Source organism: Festucalex cinctus, chromosome 4 (assembly GCF_051991245.1).
Source record: "Festucalex cinctus isolate MCC-2025b chromosome 4, RoL_Fcin_1.0, whole genome shotgun sequence".
Lineage (NCBI taxonomy): Eukaryota > Metazoa > Chordata > Actinopteri > Syngnathiformes > Syngnathidae > Festucalex > Festucalex cinctus.
This window is the reverse complement of record NC_135414.1, coordinates 12,538,556-12,562,682: the sequence shown is the minus strand read 5'-3', so window position 1 is coordinate 12,562,682 and position 24,127 is coordinate 12,538,556. Positions and strand designations below refer to the sequence as shown.

The 24,127-nt window shown below is 38.9% G+C and overlaps 1 protein-coding gene across 3 annotated transcripts in view; it reads left to right on the top strand.

Moving 5' to 3' along the window:
• Positions 1 to 24,127, top strand: part of trip4 (thyroid hormone receptor interactor 4) — an 83,446-nt gene that overhangs the window by 5,676 nt on the left and 53,643 nt on the right. The window contains exons 9-14 of one of the 3 annotated variants that reach the window (XR_013283186.1): positions 993 to 1,186; positions 1,271 to 1,395; positions 1,836 to 1,927; positions 22,363 to 22,465; positions 22,705 to 22,813; positions 22,887 to 22,903. Coding sequence is in view for 2 of the 3 variants with exons in the window: in XM_077518972.1 (XP_077375098.1) it covers positions 993 to 1,186; positions 1,271 to 1,395; positions 1,836 to 1,927; positions 22,363 to 22,465; positions 22,705 to 22,757 (567 nt within the window). In the remaining variant the exon portion in view is untranslated. Of the gene's footprint in view, positions 1 to 992; positions 1,187 to 1,270; positions 1,396 to 1,835; positions 1,928 to 22,362; positions 22,466 to 22,704; positions 22,981 to 24,127 lie in introns of those variants that run through there. The other 2 variants (XM_077518972.1, XM_077518970.1) reach the window with 2 other exon arrangements.

The following is a 24,127-nucleotide window of genomic DNA, read 5'->3' as shown; positions in this document are numbered from 1 at the left end:
TATAAAAATAATTTTTCTAGAATTTTTGAGAACTGTGGCAACAATGATATTGGTCTATAATTACTAAATATATGTCTATCACCACTTTCATCACCATTTTCATTTTGTTTCAACGTTTCCTTGCAGTCGGTAGCACATGCGTGTTTCTGCATATTCTTCCTGCATTTTCAGTTGGCTGCACCATTACACAATCTTACTAATGTGTTTCAAAGAACGCCTTAAATCTTTCTTTGTGCCCGTCCCCAATTAAAAAAATAAAAAACAATGCCATGGCCACAGAAAATAAGCTCACAGGTTGATGGTGCACCCTCTGATGGAAAAATTAGAGATGCAGGACTTCACTGAAATGATACTGTATATAGTTCTCCTTTCTCTGTTTTCCAGCTTCTTCCTTCTTACTCAAATTGACCAGACTATCTCAGTAGATACAATTTACTCCCATGTTTAGCATACGGTACAGGAAAGCTTGGTACCGAGTACCGAGACCGGTATCAATATCGGGCCGATACCCGACCTTATTTCAAGGTGTTGGTACTCGCGACTACGGCCAATACCAATATCGTTAGCCCACTTGTGGCTATTTTACGATCAGGAAATAGTCATGAGAAAAAATAGACAATTGCCATTAATTTCATGCAAGGAGATGCTACATTAGGATATATAGATCTTTCTTTAGAATTATCTGCCATTGTTTTTTGGGGATTTGAGGGACGAGGGGGATCGTATGTATCAAAACTAATAGTGGTATTGATACTTGGTATCGCTGACTACTGAAGAGTTGAATAAAGAAAAAATGGTATCGAACATCCCTAATTTTTAGTCTTCACTATTTCAAATGAGATCTTTAGTTATTCCAGCAGTCAATTGTTTTTTACATTGGACAAAGTCTGAATAGTGACTGCAGATGATACTGCTGAATGTTTGTTTATACAGATGGTCTTGTTTACAACTTTTATACAAATTGTGTTCATTGGTGTTGTTTATATTTTTAGTGGGTAGATGTTGGCAGCAGTGAAAACAACAAAAGGAACATGGAAAAAGGACCGACTTTGACACAGGATAGTAAAGGAGGCGAGCGGTCCAGGTTGCGTCTCCAAGACAAAGAGCTGCAGGAGATGAGTGACGGTGGCTGGTGTCTGAGCATGCACCAGCCATGGGCGTCACTACTGGTCAGAGGCATCAAGAGGTATGATGTTTAAAAATGGAGTAGTGATCACTTGTTAATAATCAAATTGTTAAAAAGTGCTGACGTGGAACTGTTTACGTGTAGAGTTGAGGGCCGAACTTGGTACACATCCCACCGCGGCCGTCTTTGGATTGCTGCCGCAGCCAAGAAGCCCACTCCTCAGGAGACGGGTGAGGTAGAGGCCATGTACCGTGCCATCTACAAAAAAGGTACAATGTAAAGTAGAACATGTTGGTGACTACTGCACTGAAAATTGTTTGGCGTTTTTTCTGCCCTCACTACTCACAGGCGGTCAAAAAACTTGGAAAGGTTTATATATAAAATTATGGGACAAAGTTTGTTTTTTTGTTTAAATATAAAGAAATACCCACACAATTCCATGGATCAAAAACAGACATATTATCAACATTTTTTTATGTAAACTGATGTGTTTGCATACGTGTTCCACACATTTGTTGCCTGGTGTTAAGTTAGAAAACTCATGAGGAGAAAAAACCCCCATCAGCAATAGAATAAATTCAAGAATCCTGCCATGAATAAATACAGAAGGTTTCAAACAAGATATGAATGACTGGTGATATTTAACATGATCTTGTAAAGCATTGTTGGATCTTATGTAATGTTGGTGCTGAATTTCTTCTCTGCGTAGAGCCCAGGTTTCCTTCAAACTATCCCACTGGCTGCCTGTTGGGCTGTGTAAACATCACTGATTGCCTTTCTCAAGAACAGTTTAGAGAGCAGGTAAGTGAATTATATGTCTTTAAATGGTTGTGTTTTTTTCCTGTAATTTTTCATACAGAAAAAATCAAATTAATAAACTTGGGAATTTGTGGCGGGACAATTTAGTTTTATCAGTCCACACAGATGCAGTTACAATGAAATAGACATTAAAATAAATATAAATTGACGCTATATCTGGTGAGCTATTTCATTGAACTAATTCCCAGACTTCAGTCTTGCGGAATTTAATTGTCTGAGGTTGTTCAATAACAATTATTACTTTTGTATACTTGATGCAATGCCATTTTGCTACCAGCAGAGGTCAGGCTGCACTTATTCACCCATAGCTCCTTAATAGCTTACAATACTTTCCACCAGAGGCAGTACAACAAGCCAAAAAATAAATAAAAAAATCTGATGCTGAAGTCTAATCCTTCATCACACCAGTTAACAAAATGGTGGTGCATCTGCAATTCATTGCCAAAAGGGAGTTGTGTGTCAACTTATGACAAAAACAAAGTCTCATCTCATCTTGTGAGTCATATGAGTCCTGCTGAGAGTAGTTATACATTTACCAACTGACTAGACACATATGTTGTCCATGCTTTCTATATGCTTCCACAATGGGCAATTCAGTAAAATCCATTCTGCAACAAATTGTATCGAGGACTCCTGAAAATATGATCCCATTCTGCCATTTAGTCATCACATGCCTGCAAGGTCAAAAGCTCATTTGTCACTCCAATAAGCAGCTGTAATACCGCTGATCCCAGCTCAACAGGCCACATTATACATTAATCGGACACTCACACTTCTCTGTTTGAGGAGGTATCATTTTATTTGTGATTTCACATCAAACATAAGGGAGAGAGACTGTATAACATTCATTATACTGCACATGTTCTACCTTGACATCAAGTCATCATACTTACACTGTTGCGAGAATAATAATAGTCATTCCATGCGTCTCACATATGCTCTCATATCTTTACCTAGGTTGATTTTCAGAAGTGTAGAGAGGGATTTTTTTTTTCTCGGTGCTCCTACATGCTTTACATTTTAACTACTGGTATCTGTTTATTTCAGGGCTTTCCCCTTTTGTACTCTGGCCTCATTCTCTCCTCTACCACTCATTCCACCCAGGGCTGTAAAATCATGTTTGCAGGCTGTGTGACTGCCCTTTCATCCTGTGAAAGAGAGTGTGTGCGTGTGCGCTCACGTGTGCGTGTGCATGTGTGTGTCCACTTGCACACAGGAGCCATAAATAACACCCCCACCCCACACAAGGCCCCACTGAAAAAAAAAGAAAGGCAGATGTAGAGAGAAAAAAAAAACAGGAACAACAGTACCAAAAGTGTAATGATGGTTTCTGAGCAGTTGACATGTTTCTCCATTTGCCGTTTTGAAGAGGGTGGGCCAGAGACTGTTAGCTGGTTAACACAGCACTTAAAGTCTGCTCACATTCATGTGCGGTGACATGTGAGTGTAATCCATAGTAGCACATAGCCGTGCTGCTCGACTGGAGGGAAAGGGTGAATTGTAGGATTTACAGGCCATTTCTGGCAGCTGGAGGTGGTTAAAGGGGGGTCATGGAGGACTGACAGCCATTATTCTTCAGGCTCTGCTAAAGTTGTTTCCAATTGTATATGAGACCTTTAGGGAAAGTGGAATATGGGGAGATGAGCTTAGCATGAAGTAACACAAAATCCCCAAATACTTAAAATGCTGTAAATACTTCAATGATGTCATCTCTACAACCGCATTTGTCCTCCAGTTTGAGCGCTGTTTGACAAAGAACTGAAGGGCATACATAAGAAGGGGAAAAAAACACCCCAGGCAAACTCGGATCTCACTTGGTCCAATTCTTTCCCTCATTAGAAACTGACTAGTGTATTGATCCATTCTCCCAGTAATCTCCCTGCCCTCCCAGCTCCCCTGCCCCCCTTACAACTGGTAATTGGCTCGCCATTATGATCCGTGCTCAGTCTCTCCACCCTATCTCCCTGTGCTTTCTCAGCAGTAAGTGGATATGTACATCCGACTTGCCACTGCTCGAGCCAAATCGGAGAGGGGGGGAGAGGGTCTGTCTGGTAAAAAGATATAAGGCATTTTACAGAGCGAAAATGGAAAAGCTTTTGGAGGCGTACTGAGATAAATGGATTGGGTTTGTACCGTGGCCAAGCTTACCTGATGTATAAATAAAAGAAACAGCAATGCAGTAATGCATTTAAAATTGCTCAATGAAAGAAGTGTCACAATATTTTTACATTGTGTACACACATTTAAGTTTACTCTTGGTCATCAAAACGATTCACAGCACACGCAAAGGCACAGCGCACACCCCATACGGTGCCTAAATAGCACTTTCTGCTGACTCCTGCAGTGAAAAAATTGATTGGATCAATCCACACTCCTAATAAGGATCTGATTTCTTACCGGGTTCCAAGGACCGTATCACCAGATGGCGAGCTACATGTTTCAGTAAATACAAGTCAAAGGGGTCTAATCTCCTGGACAGGCATGCCAAGAGCAAATGCAGTGACTGTTAAATTCGGAATTGATTCAATTGAATGCCTTACGGGCCAAAAGGTCAACATGGTCTTTGCATGTGCAATGGCATCATACAATATATCGCTATCATATATCACTACCAATTGCCTCAAGTTGACATTTGATGGAAAATTCTTCATTCAGTAGGTTTTATTGTTAAGTAACAGTTAAAGCTGTCAAATTATTACATTTTTTAATCAGATTAATCACATCTTAGAATTTTGATTAATCTCTTAATTATAAAGGCTTTTTCATCAACCAGCCAAATTTGAAGAGCACCAGTTGTGTTAATTCTTTAAACATTTAATGTTATGAGAACGTCTTCAGCATTTTATGATCCACTGCACACTCTCATCCTCCTCTTTTTCCAATCAGTTAATTACTTTAATAATTTAAAGTGAAAAATGACCCCAATAGTTTGACATGAGCAAATATTCTGACTGTCATACACAAACATTTATTAAATGCTTTACTTTAATGCATGTCGTTAAAACACAAACTGTGCTACCTTTAACAGAACCATCTGCCGTCAAGCTAAAAAGGATCATCTGTGGTCCAAATTAATACTGGTAGTTTGATTAATTAATCTGCGTTAATAAATGATTAATACAATAGATAATGTTTTGTAAGTAATGAGTGGACGTTGACAGCACTGGTAACCATACAGCCAATCGTGCCAAATACTTTATGGATAACAATATTTTATTAACCTTAAGTGTCTGGAGGATTATGTAATAGCAGCTTTTTCTTATCAGATTGCCCCGCATTTGACACATAGGAGTACTACTTTATTTGCCAAATGGTGAGGACCGATGTGTCACGTTTCTCTTTTATCACCATGTCAAGATTCATACATACAATAGGTCAGTGTAACGTGAATTTACTTTTCGGCTTTAAGGCTGCCATTAATCCTCGCCGCTGAGTTGAATAGCATCGACCGGGTTAACTCACTTAAAGTCAGCTAAAAACAGCACGTTGTCTAGATGCACTAGTTCTAGTAATTTCTTATTTTCATACACTTCTATTACAATTTTATCTTTTGTGCTGCTGGGAAATGAAACTAGAGACCTCAAATCTCGAAATCGACATTTTTGTCCAAACTATTTTTGTCACAATCTCAAAACTAATCCTGCCGACATGCGGACCCTTTAACTGAGCGCAGACAAGTGCCGATTCAACACTCACTAGCTGAATCTTTTTTTTTTTTCTCCCCAAAAATTTAAAAAATAAAATGGCTATAATGTTACTTTACAACAACTTTAGCAAACTTTTGTCTTATTGGCAATGATGTGCAAAGGTGTGTTGACTTTCTGGTGAGAGTTGTCAGAAATTGTGGAGAACATTCTTCGATGGTTGCAGCGTCATCTGATTACCAATTCTTGGATGGAATTGTCGATAGGATAATCACTTCCAAAAAGATTGGATAGTGAGTGACAGTCTTCGTTGATGTTTCATTGTAGAATTGTATTGAGCTTTTTCTGTAGCATTTTCATACATGTATATTTTATTTTTCCACTGTATGCTGCATAAGGAAAACCTTAGGCTTACATACCGCTTCGCATACAGTAGCTGCAAGCCTAGCCACTTATCAGCTACAGAAGTGATATTTTCTGTTGAATTCCATTTGTACTAGCTCTGCCTCTAAACCTCTGGAGTGGAGCTCCGTTGCTTGTTAGGCTGGTTGGGATCTCAATGTGATGCCTGCGTTTCCTTGTGTGGTAATGTGATATTTATATGCTGAAAGCCTTCCTTCCAGAAAGCCACACGGAAACACACACACGCACGCACTCACAAAGAAGACTCTTAGGATGTTGGATGCATTCCAACGGAACTGAACTTGCTCTGTAAATGCTGTTTTTTTTTTCCACTCCCCTTCTTTCTTTGCAACATTGTGTAAATCCTTTCTGTCTTCATATTTCCCCAATTTTGTATCCAACAGTATGGGTTTCAGGCCAGGAGTAAATGTCCTTTTGCTGAGGATTCAATTTCTGTTTTGTCAACAGACATGCACACTTTCTCCCACTCTCTCTCTCTGCACAACCTCAATGGCACACTAACATGCTCCCCCCTCACATTCCTCCCTACTCCTTACTGGGCAGTTTGCCATAGCGGAGAGGTCAAACATCATATGAATCTGCAGTTGTGTGTAGAATGCATTCAGCCCATCGTCCCCAGGCACTGGATGACAAGCAAGCAATCCACAGTCACAGGTTTCCGACAGCATGAAAAATACATAGAACCATCTGGCTGACAAAAATGGTCTGCTGCACTGTTTCGAATTTCACTGCTGTCCTCAGTCCACTTCGCTGAGCGTCAATTTCTGCTGTTTAGTTGGGGTAATTGGCGCCGAAGCCCTTTTCCATTGTATGTACAGCTTTGGATTTCTTTGTCTGCTTAAATCATAAAACATGCTCATTTTTCTATGTACTGATCAATGGAGCAATAATACAGATAATTTATGCAAGGATTTTTAGCAGCTTCATATTTGTTTTGACTTGAAAGACAGAAATGATACTCCTATTTGGAGCTTAATGTCTTTTCTGAAGTGGTTTTTGTCTGCACGTTTGATGTAAACGTGTTGCAAAAGAATGCCTGCAAGGAAATACAATGACAGTTAAGTGTAAAGCATTCTCAATTCTGACTTAACCAATTCTTTTTTTTTTTTTTGCGTAACAAAGTGGATGACTGCTTCTCAGTCTGTGAGAAAGCAAATTTGTCATGTTACTTTCCAGACCTCAAACTTGAAATAATCTCTGAATCCTAATTTGTCAAAAGGCGAAATCCAACATGTTCTTGAATAGATTTGAATTCCCAACATAGACTGTTAATAAGTAATATGAAGCATGCCTGAATGGATGTCGTATTTCTCTGAAATAGTGTGTCCATTTGGCATAACCCTGTGTATAAAATACCAAGACAAATTCAATAACTTGCCACATGTAGTCTCAAATTCCCAAAAATGTGCAATGAAGCTTAGAGTCAATATGTTTGACAGCTGTCTTTCCTCTGTCCATGTACAGAATGTTGTTTGTTGCACTGGTTCCAAATGACCTTTCCTCTGGCCATAACTGTGCTTGCATCTTGTGTGGTGAAGTCTACAAGTTTGTATTTAAATGAAGTCAAGAAGAAACCATGCTATCATATGGCATTACAAGGACATAGAGATTTTAATGTAAACATCATTTGTTTGCTTTTCCCCCAAAGTGCTATGCTTGTCGCCAGTCAAATGTGATACCATGTGTCAAGTTTGTTTTCACCTTAGCTGTCTAAGCGATTTTACCACAAAAACAAAATAGCAGCTCCTAGCACTCCGATTTAGAAACTGAGTCTCTTCCACTGCAGGGTCAGAGATTACAAACCTGATTGTTCTTAATGTCACTTGAACTTGTCGACGCAGCAACATCCCCCTAGGAATACAATGTAAAAGGGAGCTGCAAGGTAGACTACTTATTCTTATAGCATTATTCATCTCTGACAGAATATATATATATATATATATATATATATATATATATATATATATATATATATATATATATATATATATATATATATATATATAATTATTGAATTGTGTCTAGACACTAATATAAGGCCACTCAGACTCAGGCAATTTGTACCATTCTTATTAGGGGTGTACAGTACATCTCTCCAATTAAAGCCGATTCAGCGCATACCTTGATACAGATGATTCATTTTAAAGTGGAGCGATTTGATTCAGCGTGATCACGATTCTTTTTGCTAGGGTACGGGTGGCTCAGTTTGAGAAAGTATGATGCAATGAGTTTATTGTTGTAATTTTATATACATGTGAATAAACTTGTCAGGATTGTAAATGTGACATTTCATTCAGAGTAAATATGTGGTCGTTAGTTGCCCGTCCAACTTTTTTGGAGTGTGTTGCATGTTCGTGCGCATACACGAGAGAATTATGTTATCACCGGAGGAGTAACTATCCTGCATATGGTGTCTACATTGGAACGTACGGGGCGCGTTTTGAAATCTTTCCACTCTGGAGCCTGGTTTCAAAAGTGATCGGTTTCAAGCTCAGAAACCGAGCCTCTGTGTGGACGAGCTTCCCAAAGGGTTAGAAACTTGTGTGGATACACTGAAACCTTTCGTGTGAACGGGGGCCCAAGTAATAATAATAATAATAATAATAATAATAGTAAATTTTATTTATAGGCGTCTGTCTGGACACTCAAGGTCACAATACAACATTTAAAAACATGCAAATACAATGTTAAAAACAACATAGTGACTAGTGAACCAATTCTTTGTTGATTTTATTTTTTTTAAATTGCTTGAGGATAAGCGGTTCAGATCATGGATTGATGGATGGATATTTTTACCATGACTAGTAACTCTTCAGGCCTGTATGACCTTGTTTTATTCTTTTCATTGTGGATACTGCCGGGGCTGTAGATTTCCCTTGGGAATGAATACGTTTTCTAGCTATAGCTAGCTAGCTATCACTGCTGCAAGTCCAAATTTGGTAATGTTATTTATTTATTTGTTTGTTTGTTTGTTTGTTTGTTTGTTTGTTTATTTATTTATTTATTACTAATCTCTGCTATTGGCCAGTCCCCTCATCTTATTTTTACAAATTATCATTATTATTATTATTATTATTATTGTCATTATTATGTTAATGGCTCACCAAAAATAGTGTTTTTCTTTTCCTGAAAAGTGATGTTTTGTTGTTGTTGTTGTTGTTTTGTTTTTTTAGGTACAAGGTTTTTCTGCCTAATGCCAGTGAATACGTATCATGCTGCAAATCCATTTACTCCATGAGGAAATATTATTGTTTTTAAAGCTGTCCTATGAATTATTGATTAATTTGAAAAGCCCATTTTTTTTCTTGCTCCTTGCTTCAAATATATCCTGATGTTCCTACTCATATTTTGGGGAGTGTATTGAACCATATCAGGCAGAAGCCCCCTGCCACGCTCCAGTGGGCAAATATGCTATCAAATGCTTTTGCAGACTCAGTCTGTGGAGGAGAATATTGATTTATATGCAACATCATTCCCTTTCCACTGAAATTCTGGTGGTGTGCGCAGCAATAATGCGATTCAGCATAACTACTTGATTAATGCTGGCACTTTACTTTTAGCTTCACTCTGCCATTACTATTTGTCTAAAATCATGACCACTTTTGTGTGCAAAATATTTACTTTGTTCATGGCAGATGAATTGATGATGTGCATCTTAATTATGGAGCTTTATGAATGTTTTCCCCATGTATTTTGGTGCGGCATGGCTCAGTGGTAGAGTGGTCGTCTCCCACCCCCAGCCGTGAGGTTGTGGGTTTGATCCTCACCCCTGGTGATGATGTCAAAGTGTCCTTGAGCAAAACACTGGACCCCGATTTGCTCCCAGTGGACCTTCGTGGCAGCAGCCGACCACTTGTGTGTGAATGGGTGAATGTGAGGCATTGTATAGCGCTTTGGGCACAATATGGCGTAGTTAAAAGCACTATATGAAAGGCAGTCCATTTACTATTTTATGTATTTTAAATCCACATTCAACTATAATGATATTATACAGGTGCATTTTCTTGTCTAACCTCCTTCAACTTAAAATAGTATAATTGTATTAAATGTGGATACATTGGGATCTCAATGAAGACTGAAATGCATTTCATCCTTCAAGTTGGAAAAAATCCGGGCCAATGTTGATCCTTGACTGTCCATTTATCTGAGTCCCTTTTCTTTTTTTTCTGTCTCCTCAGACAAAACCTTTCAATTGTTTTGCAGCGTTGTCAGGAAAGCTGTAATCATGCGGCAACATTCAAATTGACTTCCGTCTTTGTAGCAAATGGGGAAAGGGGGAACTGACGTATGCCATAAAGCAGTCAACACATTTGTATTTTTTTTTTGTGTGGCAGTGTTCCTACCATCCTCCTCAAAGTTGCTTAGTGCCAGTAAAAATGATACAGACGCCCTCAGGCTATGGTAAAGGTACCATTCAACTAGTTTTAAGTAGATGTTTCATCAGAAGAGTTACGAAAATATTTTCTTAAGGTTGAAAAGTTCCTTAGTGCTACTTTAACTATTAAAGGAAATACCAACAAATGCTAAAACTGGTTAATCGACAGAATCACTTCACAATATATCTATCTTTTAAGAATCCATTGCATTTGCTGAATAGTGCAAAGACACAAATCAAGGTCCATAGAGGCATGCTTTTTGGGGTTTGAGGACAAACCTGACTGGCCAACATAGAGCCCTGACCTCAACCCTATCAAAATCCTTTGTGATGAACTACAGTGTAGTAATTGTGAGTCAATGCTACAAACACGGCACTAATTATGCACCAAAACCTTAATAGAAAAGTGGAAGCTGTTTTAGCTGAAAGCAGATGACTACAGGCATGGAACTAAGCCTGTGGTTATATGGAAATGTTAAAGTTGCCCTCAGTAGGATTTCAAGAAATCAAGGATGAGCTTTCTTCTAAATTCCTCCCATGGTTGCCTTCAAAGTTACATTTCCAGTTTGAGTGAACACACATGGGAAGGCTGTGACTGAATTTCAAAGCAACTATTCCCCTTAAGAGACTGGCATATTCATAAACTCCCCAGTCCATCTCAACTTCTATGTTATGAAATTGTACACCTGCTGTGAAACGCTTTGCTACTTTGGGTTACGTGAGAGCTTTTTTGCTGGCAGCACCTGTGCTACACTCGGAGTTGTTGGGTTTGTGCCTCTTATTTCTAAAAAGAAAAGATTTGGTGGAAACTGAAATGTATTAAGGACTTTATTTCCCTGGATTCTTCTCTTTTAAGTCATGGTTTAGAAGCTCTGTGTAAGTATGTGTAGTACAGGAAACCAGTGTGCCAGCTGTGCAGTTTGATTTTATCGATTTTATTTATAGTCTTGCGATACAATCTTTTCTTCATAATTTAATCATTTCAACGCTTGGAAAACAGAATGACTGAAAGAGAGAATGTTCTCTACTTGAAAGTTCCCACAGTTACCTCTTGGAGACTCAAAAGCTTACACTGTTGTCAGGCAGTCTTGTTTGCTTCTTGCCAGAGGGCCACCGCAGGAGGTGAAGTCATAAACATGGCTGGGAAAGTAGAAGTGAGCTGTGCAAGAAAGTCTGTGTGAATCTCTTTGTGAAACCACATGGCTTTACTGCACCTGTCAGCACTAGTGCTAGCTGAAGGGCTAATCTGTGGCTGGCTTTTAACCAAAATTCTCCCAGAGCTGAATTGTTATGCAAACAAAAACGCAGACACTTGATTATAATACCTTTTCCAGCAGAACATGGGCTCAGCATTCCACATTATAATTACACTGTCCATTTCTCTATAAATCATTCAGACTCTTGGAGTTGATTGTACAGAATTGCACATAGCGGTATTTTTTTCCACAGGAATTTTCATGTTATGTTGAAGTGTATTCTCATATATTATAATTCGGAGCGCCCAATTAACCTGCTATGCATGTCTTTGGAATGTTGGAGGAAACCGGAATAGTTGGAGAAGACCCACGCAGGCATGGGGAGAACATGCAAACTCCACCCAGGAAGGCCGGAGCATGGACTCAAACCCGAGTCTTTGTTTATCAATGATAAACAAGTATATAAATATTTTACATCAAGTGCTTCCTCATAAAGTCTCAGTTCTCCAAGTACACCATAATGACCAACAAAGCTCAAACAACAAAATTATTTCTTTCCTTAAACACCATATATAGAGCTATCAGTTTTTATGGATTATCTATATAATGTTATGGAACTCACCAAACATTAACTCTGTTGTTCTGCGTATTTAAAAAATCATGGCTAATAAAATGTCTCAAATGGGTTGAAAACAAGTAAAAATGCTAGATGATTGCGACGTCTGCGATTGGCTGGCAACCAGTTCAGGGTGTACCCTGCCTACTGCCCGAAGTCAGCTGAGATAGGCTCCAGCACCCCCGTGACCCTTGTGAGGAGCAAGCGGTTACGAAAATGGATGGATGGATAATTGTAATATTTGACAACACAACATTTGCAGACATGGCATTGTTCCATGTTCATGCTGACCACTCGTCACTTCACCAGTGGCAAATTAAGATCAAATCGGCCACGTCAAAATCCTTTCCTGTGCACGTTCATTCTGGTGTAAGCGTGTGGGCGTGTGCGTGCGTGTGTGCCGTTCTCTCACCGAATTGAAGCTTATTGCCATGACGTACGTATGATGTGTTGTTTGTCAATGTGTCATGCAATTCACATTTGTTCTCGCAGCTGCTAGCTGCCTTCATCAATGCACGAACCACTTGTAAAACTTTGGCATCACTTGCTCAGCCCAGAGCTGCAGCTAGTCATTTGGTGGCCCAAGGCAAACATGAGACAAATCTACCTCGTAGCTTCAGTCACCCCATCCGTAATTACTTATGCAATTTTGACAAAAAGGTGACTTGTGTAATTTAGGCCACTTTGCAGAATTACTTAATCCTATACTGCAATAACTGTGTTTTGGTAATGGTCCTGCCATCATATCAAACATGGAAATTCAGACAAACCTTTCTGGAAGTGAATTTCTATAGGCCCGCAGTTATATTCAATATTAGTGTAAGGCACTGTAACATTTTGTATGGTGAACGGTAGAGAAAATGAAATGATGGATAATTGTTTGAAAGCAAACGGTTCTAAAAGATGAACTTGCAAATATGTTATATTTAAAAGTTAAATACAACTAAACTAAACTAAAGTTAATCATTTTAAGCCACTGTGGTTCAACCCAATGTGTTTGTTCATGTACCACCAGAGAAATTCCACCTACCACTCGTGTGGCACCACACGTTGAAAGCACTGAGTAAATCTAAATGTGACCCACTCTGGCAAAATGGTCCAGATGTCGCTAAGTAACAACTCGCGTAACTGAGCATAATAGAGCAGGGGTTCAAAAATGTCGATTTTGAGATTTCTCCACAAATAGCCTCCTTGAGGTCTCTATTTTCATTTCCCAGCAGCACAAAGTTAAAATTGTAGTAGAAGTGTATGAAAATTCACAATTATTAGGACAACTGCATCGTTAGCCAGCATGTTTATTAGCCGACTTTAGCTAGCAACGTGTCTCGGAAACCTGCCTCGAATAACCCTTGTATTGTAGAAGCGCGCATCATCATCGGTAAACGCCGCGGCTAGAGCAGACTTCTAATCTGTGGGGAAACACTGCACCTGCACCCTAAAGTGACACGACATCGTCTCGGAAAAGTGTAAAAGTGAAATGCCGTGTATGTGGTAATGTAGGCCAATCTATTAATGTATTGTAAATTTACTACATATGAATTGTTTTTATCAATCCTCGATGTCGCCACGTCTATGAAAGACCACTTTGACGCGTCACGAATGAACCATCTACATCGAGTCGCAGAATATCACCACAAATGTTAATTTTATGCTCTTTTAAGTGGGATGAAGTTACAATCAAATATGATCTGTAAAATATTAAATTTGAGGATGGAAAGTGAACGCGATGGTTCTTTCCAAGCGAGTCTCCACTCAGCCCGCTCCAAAATGCACGCAGCGCATAATATTTGGAGAGACTTGTGCTCCTATGTATTACGTTGGGACAACAATAATAATAACAATAATAATAATAATAATAATAATAATGAATAATAATAATAAACATCAACAATACAAATGAAAAAAATCTGTTAAACCATCAAAACATTTTCATTTTCTTTTTGTGACCAAATGCATTTGAGACAAAACATCCATAAACTTGTCACAGGCCACACCAAAACGCAAATAATCTTTTCATTGACATAAAATTATTAAATTAAAATTTCGCACTGCGGTAATATGACCTCATTTAAGCAAGAAAATACTACAAGGAGCAACAATAAAATAACCAAACCTTGGCCAATGCTGCAAAAGATTAATTGTAAGCTTAATGTTATCTTCACAGTTGCGGCTAATGTCATCTGTTGGGAGGTCAAGTTTCCTAAAGTTTTAAAGGGTTCAAATCTCAGATGATGGCCTTACCTGCAATTGGAATTGACTTTCCATATTTTAACTGTTTCTGAAAATTTCAGGTTAATATCTTTTTTCCGAGGTACTGGTTACTATGGACATTTGAAAGATGCAAGTACCAAAACTTCAAACCTGATTTTCAGTTCGAATATATGAATATCTCAGTTTTTATTTTATTTTTTATTTTTTTTTATGTTATTTCTTTGGCACATGATGACCCTTTTGCCAGAGCCGGTCACAAATGTATGTATGCCTTTTGTGGAGTGAAATGTCATTTAAGTTGCAAAGAAGCTTAATTTTGAAGGAGCGTCTCTTAGTTTAGCATGTGAACAGAAGGACACGTGCACAGTAATAAAAGTTCCTAATAAAGATGGTTCCATTTTACCATCTCTGGTCAGGTTATTAAAAATGCAAAATTTCTGAAGCTGGTCTGTGAGACTCCTGATAATTAATGTTCATTCTCCAAATTGACACCAGTTGATTCTGTCGGTGAGGGACTGTTTAATTTTTAATTATCACCGTGCATCACATCCAACTTGTGCTTGAGATTCATTACAGAGGAATGATTTGCAATTAAATGCCTATTCAGATTGAAGTAGCCTTATTTTGGAGTAGCTCTAAAGTCTTTCAGAGAATAATACACACTATTTACCAATAAAAACAAGACTAAGACACAAATATATTTGAAAGAAATATAAAATAAGACAAATCAAGTATCCCTTTTCATGCTTATGGTACAAGCACTCTGGGTTTGCTTGTTGCACTGTACGCTGATCTTTTGCAGCTATGGAAACACAAATAATCATGTTATAGCGTGCAATGACATAAACAGCAGTTACAGTGAAGTTTTCCTGAGGGCAGCTGTGTTCTGTTAGAAGGGTTAATGAATGCAAAGAAAAAGCTTGTGTTGCTTACCGAACATGATAGATTAAAGAACATTTGGCGTACAATTGCGCACAGTTCCCAACAACACCTTTTCACCTCCCACATGTAGCTCATATCTCAGTCTACCCATCTGTTTCTCCCACCCCGGGTGAAAAACAACCTTGACAGGACTGGTTAAGTAGTGCTTCAAGGAAGACTCAATATATTTAGTCTAGTATTCATCAACATCTGCCTTTTTGTTTCAACCTCCTCGCCAACCTTTCCTCTTATTTTCTGTCCTTCTCACCATATCACATTCTGTATGTTTACTCTCTAGTTCCCTGTCTCTTTATTCTCCCCACTCCCACCCTCCTTCCTGCTTCAATCCGCCCTACTCATTTTTAAAAGCCACATGCTCCCAGCCCGTCTGGCTCACTTGCTCCCTGCCAATGAAGGCCTTTTTATTGGGCTGAGATTGTGTGCAGCCAAGCAATGCCTGGCTGGGGCCAACCACACATGCACGCACACACACACACCACTGCCACTTCCTCCCCTCCCCCTCTGCAGCATAACCCTCTCCACATGCCTGTTCTGGTCTGGCCCTGTCGCCCAGAAGGAGATTACTTGTTTCTGCTGCCCTTAATTGCTGACAGCAGCTGAGTGGAGTCAGAGAGAGAGACATTGTAGAAAGCTGGGAGAGGATACACTGTTAGCTTGTTGATCTGTTACTTGACATGCACGGACTCAAAGTTTGTCTTCCTTGCCTCAAAAAATTGACTGTGGATTTTCTACTTTTGTAAAGAGCCAGGTTGTTACTGACCCGTGGTATTTTAGACAGAGACACACACACACACACACACACTAAACACAATAAACCTTGATTAAACAATGCCCAGGCTAAACCTTGCTAAGTACTGGTACCTTGGTAGAGTATTACGCTTCATCTACACGACAACCATTAAGCAACAACAATTTATGTTTGTATCTGTGAGAAAACAAACCCTCAAGGCGACAATATGTAAAAAAAAAAAAAAAAAGAAAAAAAAAGAAAAAAAATACTGAAAATGCTTTACACTTATTAAAGCTGTAGCATTTGCGGACTGTCTACACATGAGCATCAACTGAAAGTGTTTTTTGAGCCCCATTTGTTTTCGTGTGTTATACAAAGAAAATGTCATTTGACTTGCGACTATATAGTATAATGGTGAAATACATGTGCACCTGCTGGGCGAGCGTTGCGATAAACATAGCTTAATAGCATAATTAGCAGCATAATAGCATAATTGCAACAAATAACACAAGACTCCAGCATAAATTGGATGACTATCTACTCTGACAAATAGCACACACTATTTTTAGGGAGCACATTCGTCATTAATATTGTAAAAGTTATTTTTCAATAATTTTGGTAATTATGTATGCTATTAGGCTAACTGGAATGCTACAGTTTTGTTTTTCTGCCTTTCGTGATTTGGCTGTAATGTATTGGCGCATACCCAGACCAAACATGCAGGCACATGTTCCTCATTTCCACACAGTATTTGAACCTTTAGATGAAAACTTATCTGCTGTCATTTCTAAATGACTCATTTTCCATTTACCAGTGCCACATGTAACATCTATCATTTTTAAAAGGCTAGTGAATTGTCTTTTGGGGTTGCTACTCTATGCTTTATGGAATAATCCAAGTGAAATTTTGTCATTGAAGGTATGAGTAAACTTTATCTTGATTTTGTGAAGTTTTATTACATTTAACTTTTCTTTCTACTTAGTATTGTTGGTATATATCATCTTTTATTCACCGTTGTTAAATTGTAAAATGTATGTTTACGCCTGCATAACCATCATGAATCACATAGCTTTATTTAGCAGAGAATCATCTGTAATCCGTGGTAAAACTCAAGGCATGCATTTTTAATGCTCATGTCACAAAGACCGCACAGCCTCAGATTTTTGTTGCCACAACCTAAAATACCCTCAGACAGACATTAGTTATTTGAGGAACTGCCACTTGGAGTTGGATCGCCTATAAATTAATTTAATCTGGCAGTTATCCTCACCAGCAGTCTTTTCATGAGAATCTAGTTAATATCCTATTGGTGTGTGTGCATTTGTGAGTCTGTGTGTGGGGGAGCGTGCGTGGCTGTGTTTCTAGCAACATCAATTGAATTTGTAAGCAAGTCTTATTTCACTCCGTTAGATCCTTCCTGATGAATATGGAGTGCTTTAGCAAAGCGTCTTGTCACTCAACCACAATGTTAAGTGCCCTTTTGATTAACATGAGATTGAAACAACTAGATGGGGGGAGGTAGTGAGGCAAAGTAGCACATTCAATGGCTCTAAATGCTAATTGGCTAATGGAGGATAAAAAAGTAGTCAACTCAAGGGGAGGGGGTTCACAGGAACACTCTTTTTCTACTGCTTGGCTGGTTTCATCTGAATTTAAAACAATGCACCATTTTGTTTTCCTCATTCTTTTCGAAGATAGCCCACGTGTGTCCTGGCATAATAACTGGCACATCTTGATTTTTGGGCTGCTCAAAACTCGTTCAGCTTGTTTAGGAATTTGGCAGACTGCGCTGCACCATGCTGGGCGTCCCAGTGGACCAAAGACGTTTTCTTGTTCATGTCTCGGAAGTATCTGACAATTTCATGACTGAAAGTAGGTCTAAGTTGTGGTGCGGATGGTTTAACATGACCGGTGAATTTGATCCAGGTACAAACAGACAGATTGTTATTATAGTCTTTATTATAGTTTTAAAATCATCCCCCTAGGCCACGGTACAGCTATGGGAGGATTGGAAGGGCGGGTGTAACACGAGGTCACCAAAATTTTGTAAGGCCATGTAAACACGCGAAATAACCCGAATATGCTCTTATTCGGGTTTTTAAAAATTCGAGTAAGAATCCTGGGATACCCCTTTCATAACCCAAATTCTTGCTCATATAAGCACATTCAGAATACCTCGATTTAATGGCGCATTGTTTTTCGCTGTGCGGATGGGCTCTATTTTACTTTGTTCTTCGCTTCTTCGAATCCACAAGGAATCTTGGTCTTTGTGGTAATGACTTGTATGCACAGCTCCGTCGACTCTCTAAAAGAGATTTCTCCGCGGTATTTTCACGTTATTCTGTGCCTCTATGGCGAAAATGCTACAGTTTGTGTCTATTCACGCATATATACGACTATATAAGTCCGTGCTTCTGCCGTGTAACCCACCGGAAATACTCAAGCAAGGGTAAACAAACATGACGAAGCAGCAAGGAACCACACTTCTGGAGTGAGGAGGAAACCGACTACTTTATTTAGCGTGGTGAGTGACATGAATATAATGTAGTTTATTGAATGTAGAAAGTTAAAAGCGGAAATGATGTCTCTTTCCGTAATGACGTCTGCGCATCAAGATCCAATGGAGTATTCCAATCGAGCACAAATGACCACATACATGGGAGCAACTCTGCATGTAAACGAGTTTGCTCGAATGTTTCAGAAACTGAAATTCTGACCTTAACCCGAATTATTGACTGCATTTAACACTGGTAGTCCCTTAGTATTTTGTAGTTCCTTAAAACGTACTTTGTGCGCGTCAGTCTCCTACATGGACTCCGGCAAGTCAGTTTTTGCTTCCGCCATGTAGACCATGCGCCTCTCCTGTGTAGGATTTAGAAGTAATGAGAAAGGCCGTGTCCATTAGCCGCCAACAATGGGGGAAGTGCCCGTTTCTAATTTTGCACGTCCTCAAAAATATCTCGAGAAAGAAATCTCCACCTATCTGCAGTTAGACTGCGCTTTGTACTAGACTTGGACTTGCCACAAAAATAGGGCCCTGTGGGCTCTCTCTGGTGGTACATGAAATATTCATTCAATATTGTTGCAAGCCTGCGGTTGCGTTAAGCAGATAGTTAATGAGTTTGGTCATTTTCGAATTTTTAAAGTCATGAAGGTGACGGCGTGTGATTTTTGATTGGACAAGGGAGCCAAGGGGGGTTGGAAGTAAAGGCAGAGAGAAATAAAATATACTTTAGCGAGATGTAGGTTGATGGTTGCGGGGAACGAAGCACTAATTGAAGTTTTGACATGATTATGGCCAAACGTAGTCATTTGTTTTGAAATAAAGAAATTGTTGCTAGTGTCACGACGAGGAGAGGTAGGACCCAGACGCAGGATAAAGGTAGGCCACAAAGGCAACAGGTTTATTGCCGGTCAGCAGCTGTCTCCTCTCACACTGAGAGGAGAAAGGGGAATCAAAAAGTGGAGAACTAAAAACGCTCCACTGGGGAGGAAAAAACAGGCAAAAGGTATAGGGGACAACAAAAGGCGCTCCGCTAGGGAGGAAAAAGGCTCAAGGCAAAAGGGGTAACTAAAGGCGCTCCGCTGGGGAGGACAAGGCACAAAAACAAGGCAAGACAAGACAACAAGGCACCGGGAACAAGGACTCGAGGACTGTGGGACGCTTCCATGCACTGACTGTGTGTGACACTTCGGCAACCGGAGGGGAGAATGCAGGTGGCTTTTATTGTGGCTTGATTGGTGGCAGGTGGTGGTAATCATGGGCGGGGACCGGTAATTAGCAAGCTGCAGGAAGAGCAAGTGACCTGGGGTGAGAGGAGAGTTAGAACTTTCAAAATAAAACAGGAAACATGACTATAAAAATAAAAGCATGGGCCGTCACGCCGGTGACGGCGTGACAGCTAGCTTACTGCTTGTACTGGTTCCTTTCACGCTTTTGCCACATCAGACATTACGGTACACATCAAACATTACGGGTCAGTACTTTACCGTAGTTCCCCTCTCTGCCACAACCCCGCCGAGCAGCACCGCGCCATTTGCGCATTTCAACTACCTCTCTGTCTGGCGATAAACGACCACAGTCAGTGTCCACCAGTGTTGGGGATAACGCGTTTCAAAAGTAATGTGTTTCAGTAATATATTACATTTAGTCAACAACGACGTAATATAACGAGTTACTCAATAATTTTTTGTAAATGTACATGTATTGCAGCGTTGGTGAGCTAAATAGGCCAAGCGGTGAACAAACAACAACTCTTTAATGACAGTTTGCATGAACTGTCGGCCGCAGCCAGGCCAGAACACAACAGCTCCGAACGCGCTTAGCTTACCAAAACAAATCCTGTGTTGCCTTCACCGACCGTCTAGACCATGGGAAACTACCCAACCCGCGACCCACCCACAAGGATTGCTACAGAATGCTAGTGTTTTTTTTTAAATCAAATCGGAGATGTTACGTCATATAAACGGGTATAATTTTACTTTGCCTACACATTAGCATGTGTGAGTTTAGTGACTGAAGATCGCTAAGTTTTATTTTTATTTTTTAAATATGTATACTGAATTTATTTATAAATACAGTGTTTACATGTCATGTTTCACGCAACATGAAAAGTTGGATATGTTGAGTGGTAAATTGTAACTAGTAGAAAAAAACTGAGATTAAAAGCTTTCATTTGCCTTTATCTTACGATCCTGTAATATATAATAGCTCTGATATTGTTTATTATAATTAACTTTTTGTTGGGTAAAAAATAATAATAATTGAAAAGGACCTTGAAAAAAATAATCACACATGATATCACAATCACCATTTGATTGTTTTCCATAATCGTTCAGCCCCCTATATATATATATGTAATCAGGTCTACTTTTAAATGGGTTAATTTGACCGTATCTTTGAATAATTTGTTGCCACTAAAAACAAATTATAACCAACCTATTTCGTTGTAGTCTCACAACCTTCACCTTTTAGAACCTCTTTAAAAAACACATCAATTTACTCAAGGTCTGTTAGAAATGTTCGAACCTGATAACAGTGTACTTGACTACAAGACCCTCATTTAATTGGAATGTGCTATAGGATGAAGGAGACACAAAGGACTCAACTCTGGTCACCATCTATCTTTGCCTACTCGAGTGTTTACATATTTTCTCACTTGTGTTTTGCACTCTGTTCGGCGGTCACGGGCTGTAATCTGAAATGAATATCTCTATCATCGTTTCCCAGTTTGTCAGAGACCATATGGCTGGGTTACTGACTCTGCTGATCTCCCCTAAAAGCCCCAAATTTGTCACAACCTTCAGTGCTCCTTTGAGGGAGATAGAGAAGCTGTGATTAAGTGAGAGGGGAGGTGTGGGGGACTGCAAGCATGCTGTCAGGAAGAGAGCCGCTTCTTGGCTTCCTCGATGCAATCATGGGCACTATCTGATAGTGCCGGGGGAAATTGGATGAGCTGAGAGACATTGGCTGCCAGTGATGGAAAAGATGACTCCTTTGTCACTGTGTCAGTCAATTCTCTACTCTCACCTAAGAGATCAACCAATAACACATGGATAAATAGTTTCCCTTTGTCTGTTGGTCTCAGCAAAACTTCTCATTATTACAAATTTGTTTTGCACACAGTAAGTTAATTGATTTATGGCTGAATCTAAATGATCTAGATAGGTATTATGGTATATGTTTAGTAAATTTATGTATATATGTTTTTGGTAAATGTGAATATGTTTAAGTGCACTTGTGTATATATATAACTTGGGTTATATATTTCATTTATTATTATTATTATTATTTTTTTAATAATAGTAAATTAAAATTGTATTAATAATGAAATAAGTTTAAATATATTTAGTAAAAGGGGTAGGACTAGATACGTTTCTAACTTCTTCCTACTCCCTTTTGAACATGTAAGTTATGATTGATTGAATGATTATTTTATTGGGATTTTCTTCTCTTTTGATTGTTGTTGTTTTGTTTTTGCTTTTTCCTTATCTTTGCTGTTCATCTGTTTATATGTTCAATAAATTAAGAAAAAAAAATCTAAAAAAGATTCGTTTCCTGGTTGGTGTTGTTTTTTTTTTTAATACATGTCTTATTCCCACGTTTGCCTACATATTACAGTGCATAAAATTCTGGTAGGCATATATCAGCTGTTATGATGTGCATAACACTGAATGATTCATTACAATCTTACTGGGGACCACAGTTCAACATCCTACAAAAAATAAGGTCATTCTCAGTCAACATTTAAATGCTATGTCTCTCCATTTCTACCCACAGTACCCCAGTACATGTGAAGAGTCTGCTTCCCCATTCGTCTTCATCTGCACTAACCCCCAGGAGCTGCTGGTGAAATTCCCAATGAAAGGGAAACACAAGATCTGTAAGTCCAATCTCTTTTCATGACTGCAAAAAAATATGTGCATAAAAATAGGCTCAGACACTTTTTAGTAATGGTTCTGTACTGAATTTTGCATGCTCACTGGCATACACACATTATATGAATATGTAAATGATTAATGATGGTACGTATACTACAAGTGAAGTGAATGCACACACACAAATCATTAACTTACACATTCTCTCCAAGGGACATCTGTAAATATGGGATTTTTGTTTCAGGTTGCCTGGGGGACAAGGCAATCCTGTATGTAAAATGTTGCTGTGTTGCGTGATTTATAATAGGCACTACACACATCATCTGCTATTGCTGCTTATGCTTCAAAATGATGTACGTGTAATCTCTCTTGTTCATATTTCAAAATCCTTGAGCGTTATTATTTATGCTGCTGTGCTTCTTTCAGATCTTACCAGATGCATTACATTAGTTGTTTGTTTGGTTTCATTCAGAGGTCCTCAAAACGTGGTACAATTCTGCAACTTCCTTGTTACAGTTCAACATTGGACTATTTTCATAAAGTATAGATGAAATTCGTGGTAATAAAGATGCACAACATGAGAGCTCCCTTCACCATTTTATGAAAAAGATGCAAGGATATTATATCATCTTTTCCCAGAAGTTGTCTTTGTCAAAACATAAACATGAGTAGTTATGCTGCAAGCAAATAATTCACTTTTGAGTGAGGCAGTCCCTTCTTGCACAGCTCTATTTCTTGAACAGTACTGTTCAGATTCTATCACTTTGCTGCAACTGCTCTTGACTTGAGTAAATACGAGTTTTGTAATCTGACAAATCCATCTCACCAAACTTCAGAAGCATTATTTGTGGCCGTTATAAGGAAGTAGTGTGGTTTATGTGTTGCAAACATAAACAATGGCGGAGAATAGCATGCCTATAGCCGCAGTTTTATTAGAACCAGACAACATTGCTTATTTAAAAGATCAAACAGGACTTTTGACTTTTCTTGGTTGTCTCGTGTCCAATAATTTACGTGTTTTTCCACCTCCTTTTGTAAAAAAGCCTTGGTTAGCTTTTTTTCCAAGATGGATTTTTGAAAGTTTTACAAAGCATTCAATCGTCTGCCTACGAGTATGTCTGGAAACGGTGGGACAGAGCCGATGGATGCTGTCAAAGAAGTGCATCACTGAATTTTCTGAGGTACAATACCTTATCACTAGGGTTGCATCCTCAATGGCACTGCTTTTGTAGTCTTGACACGTGGCTTGGAGTTTGGGAATGTAGCTGTGTACTGTATGTTGTTGGACTGGAAAAGGCACAAATAGTCACCTGAGAGTCCAATAATTTCCACCAATATGGTATGATATATTATTAGTAGACTACAGTAACAGAATTGGATTTATATTGTGCAGTGAATCCCGGATATTCACAAGGGATAGGGACTGAGGTCTGACACGAATAGCAAAAAAAATGAGCCCAAAATAGGGTTTATAATTGAGTATAGACAGAAAATGGCTGTAAAACATTTGAAACGGAAAGTATGTATAAAGTAACAACACACGGAATACCCGGGTATCGTGCTTGTCTGCTTGCTTAAACTAAGGGTAAATTGGTTGATTACTTGTGAAGACTTGGCTGAGAGGGCATTTAGTGCTCCTATCAAAATAGCTGAGAAGACTCACATTT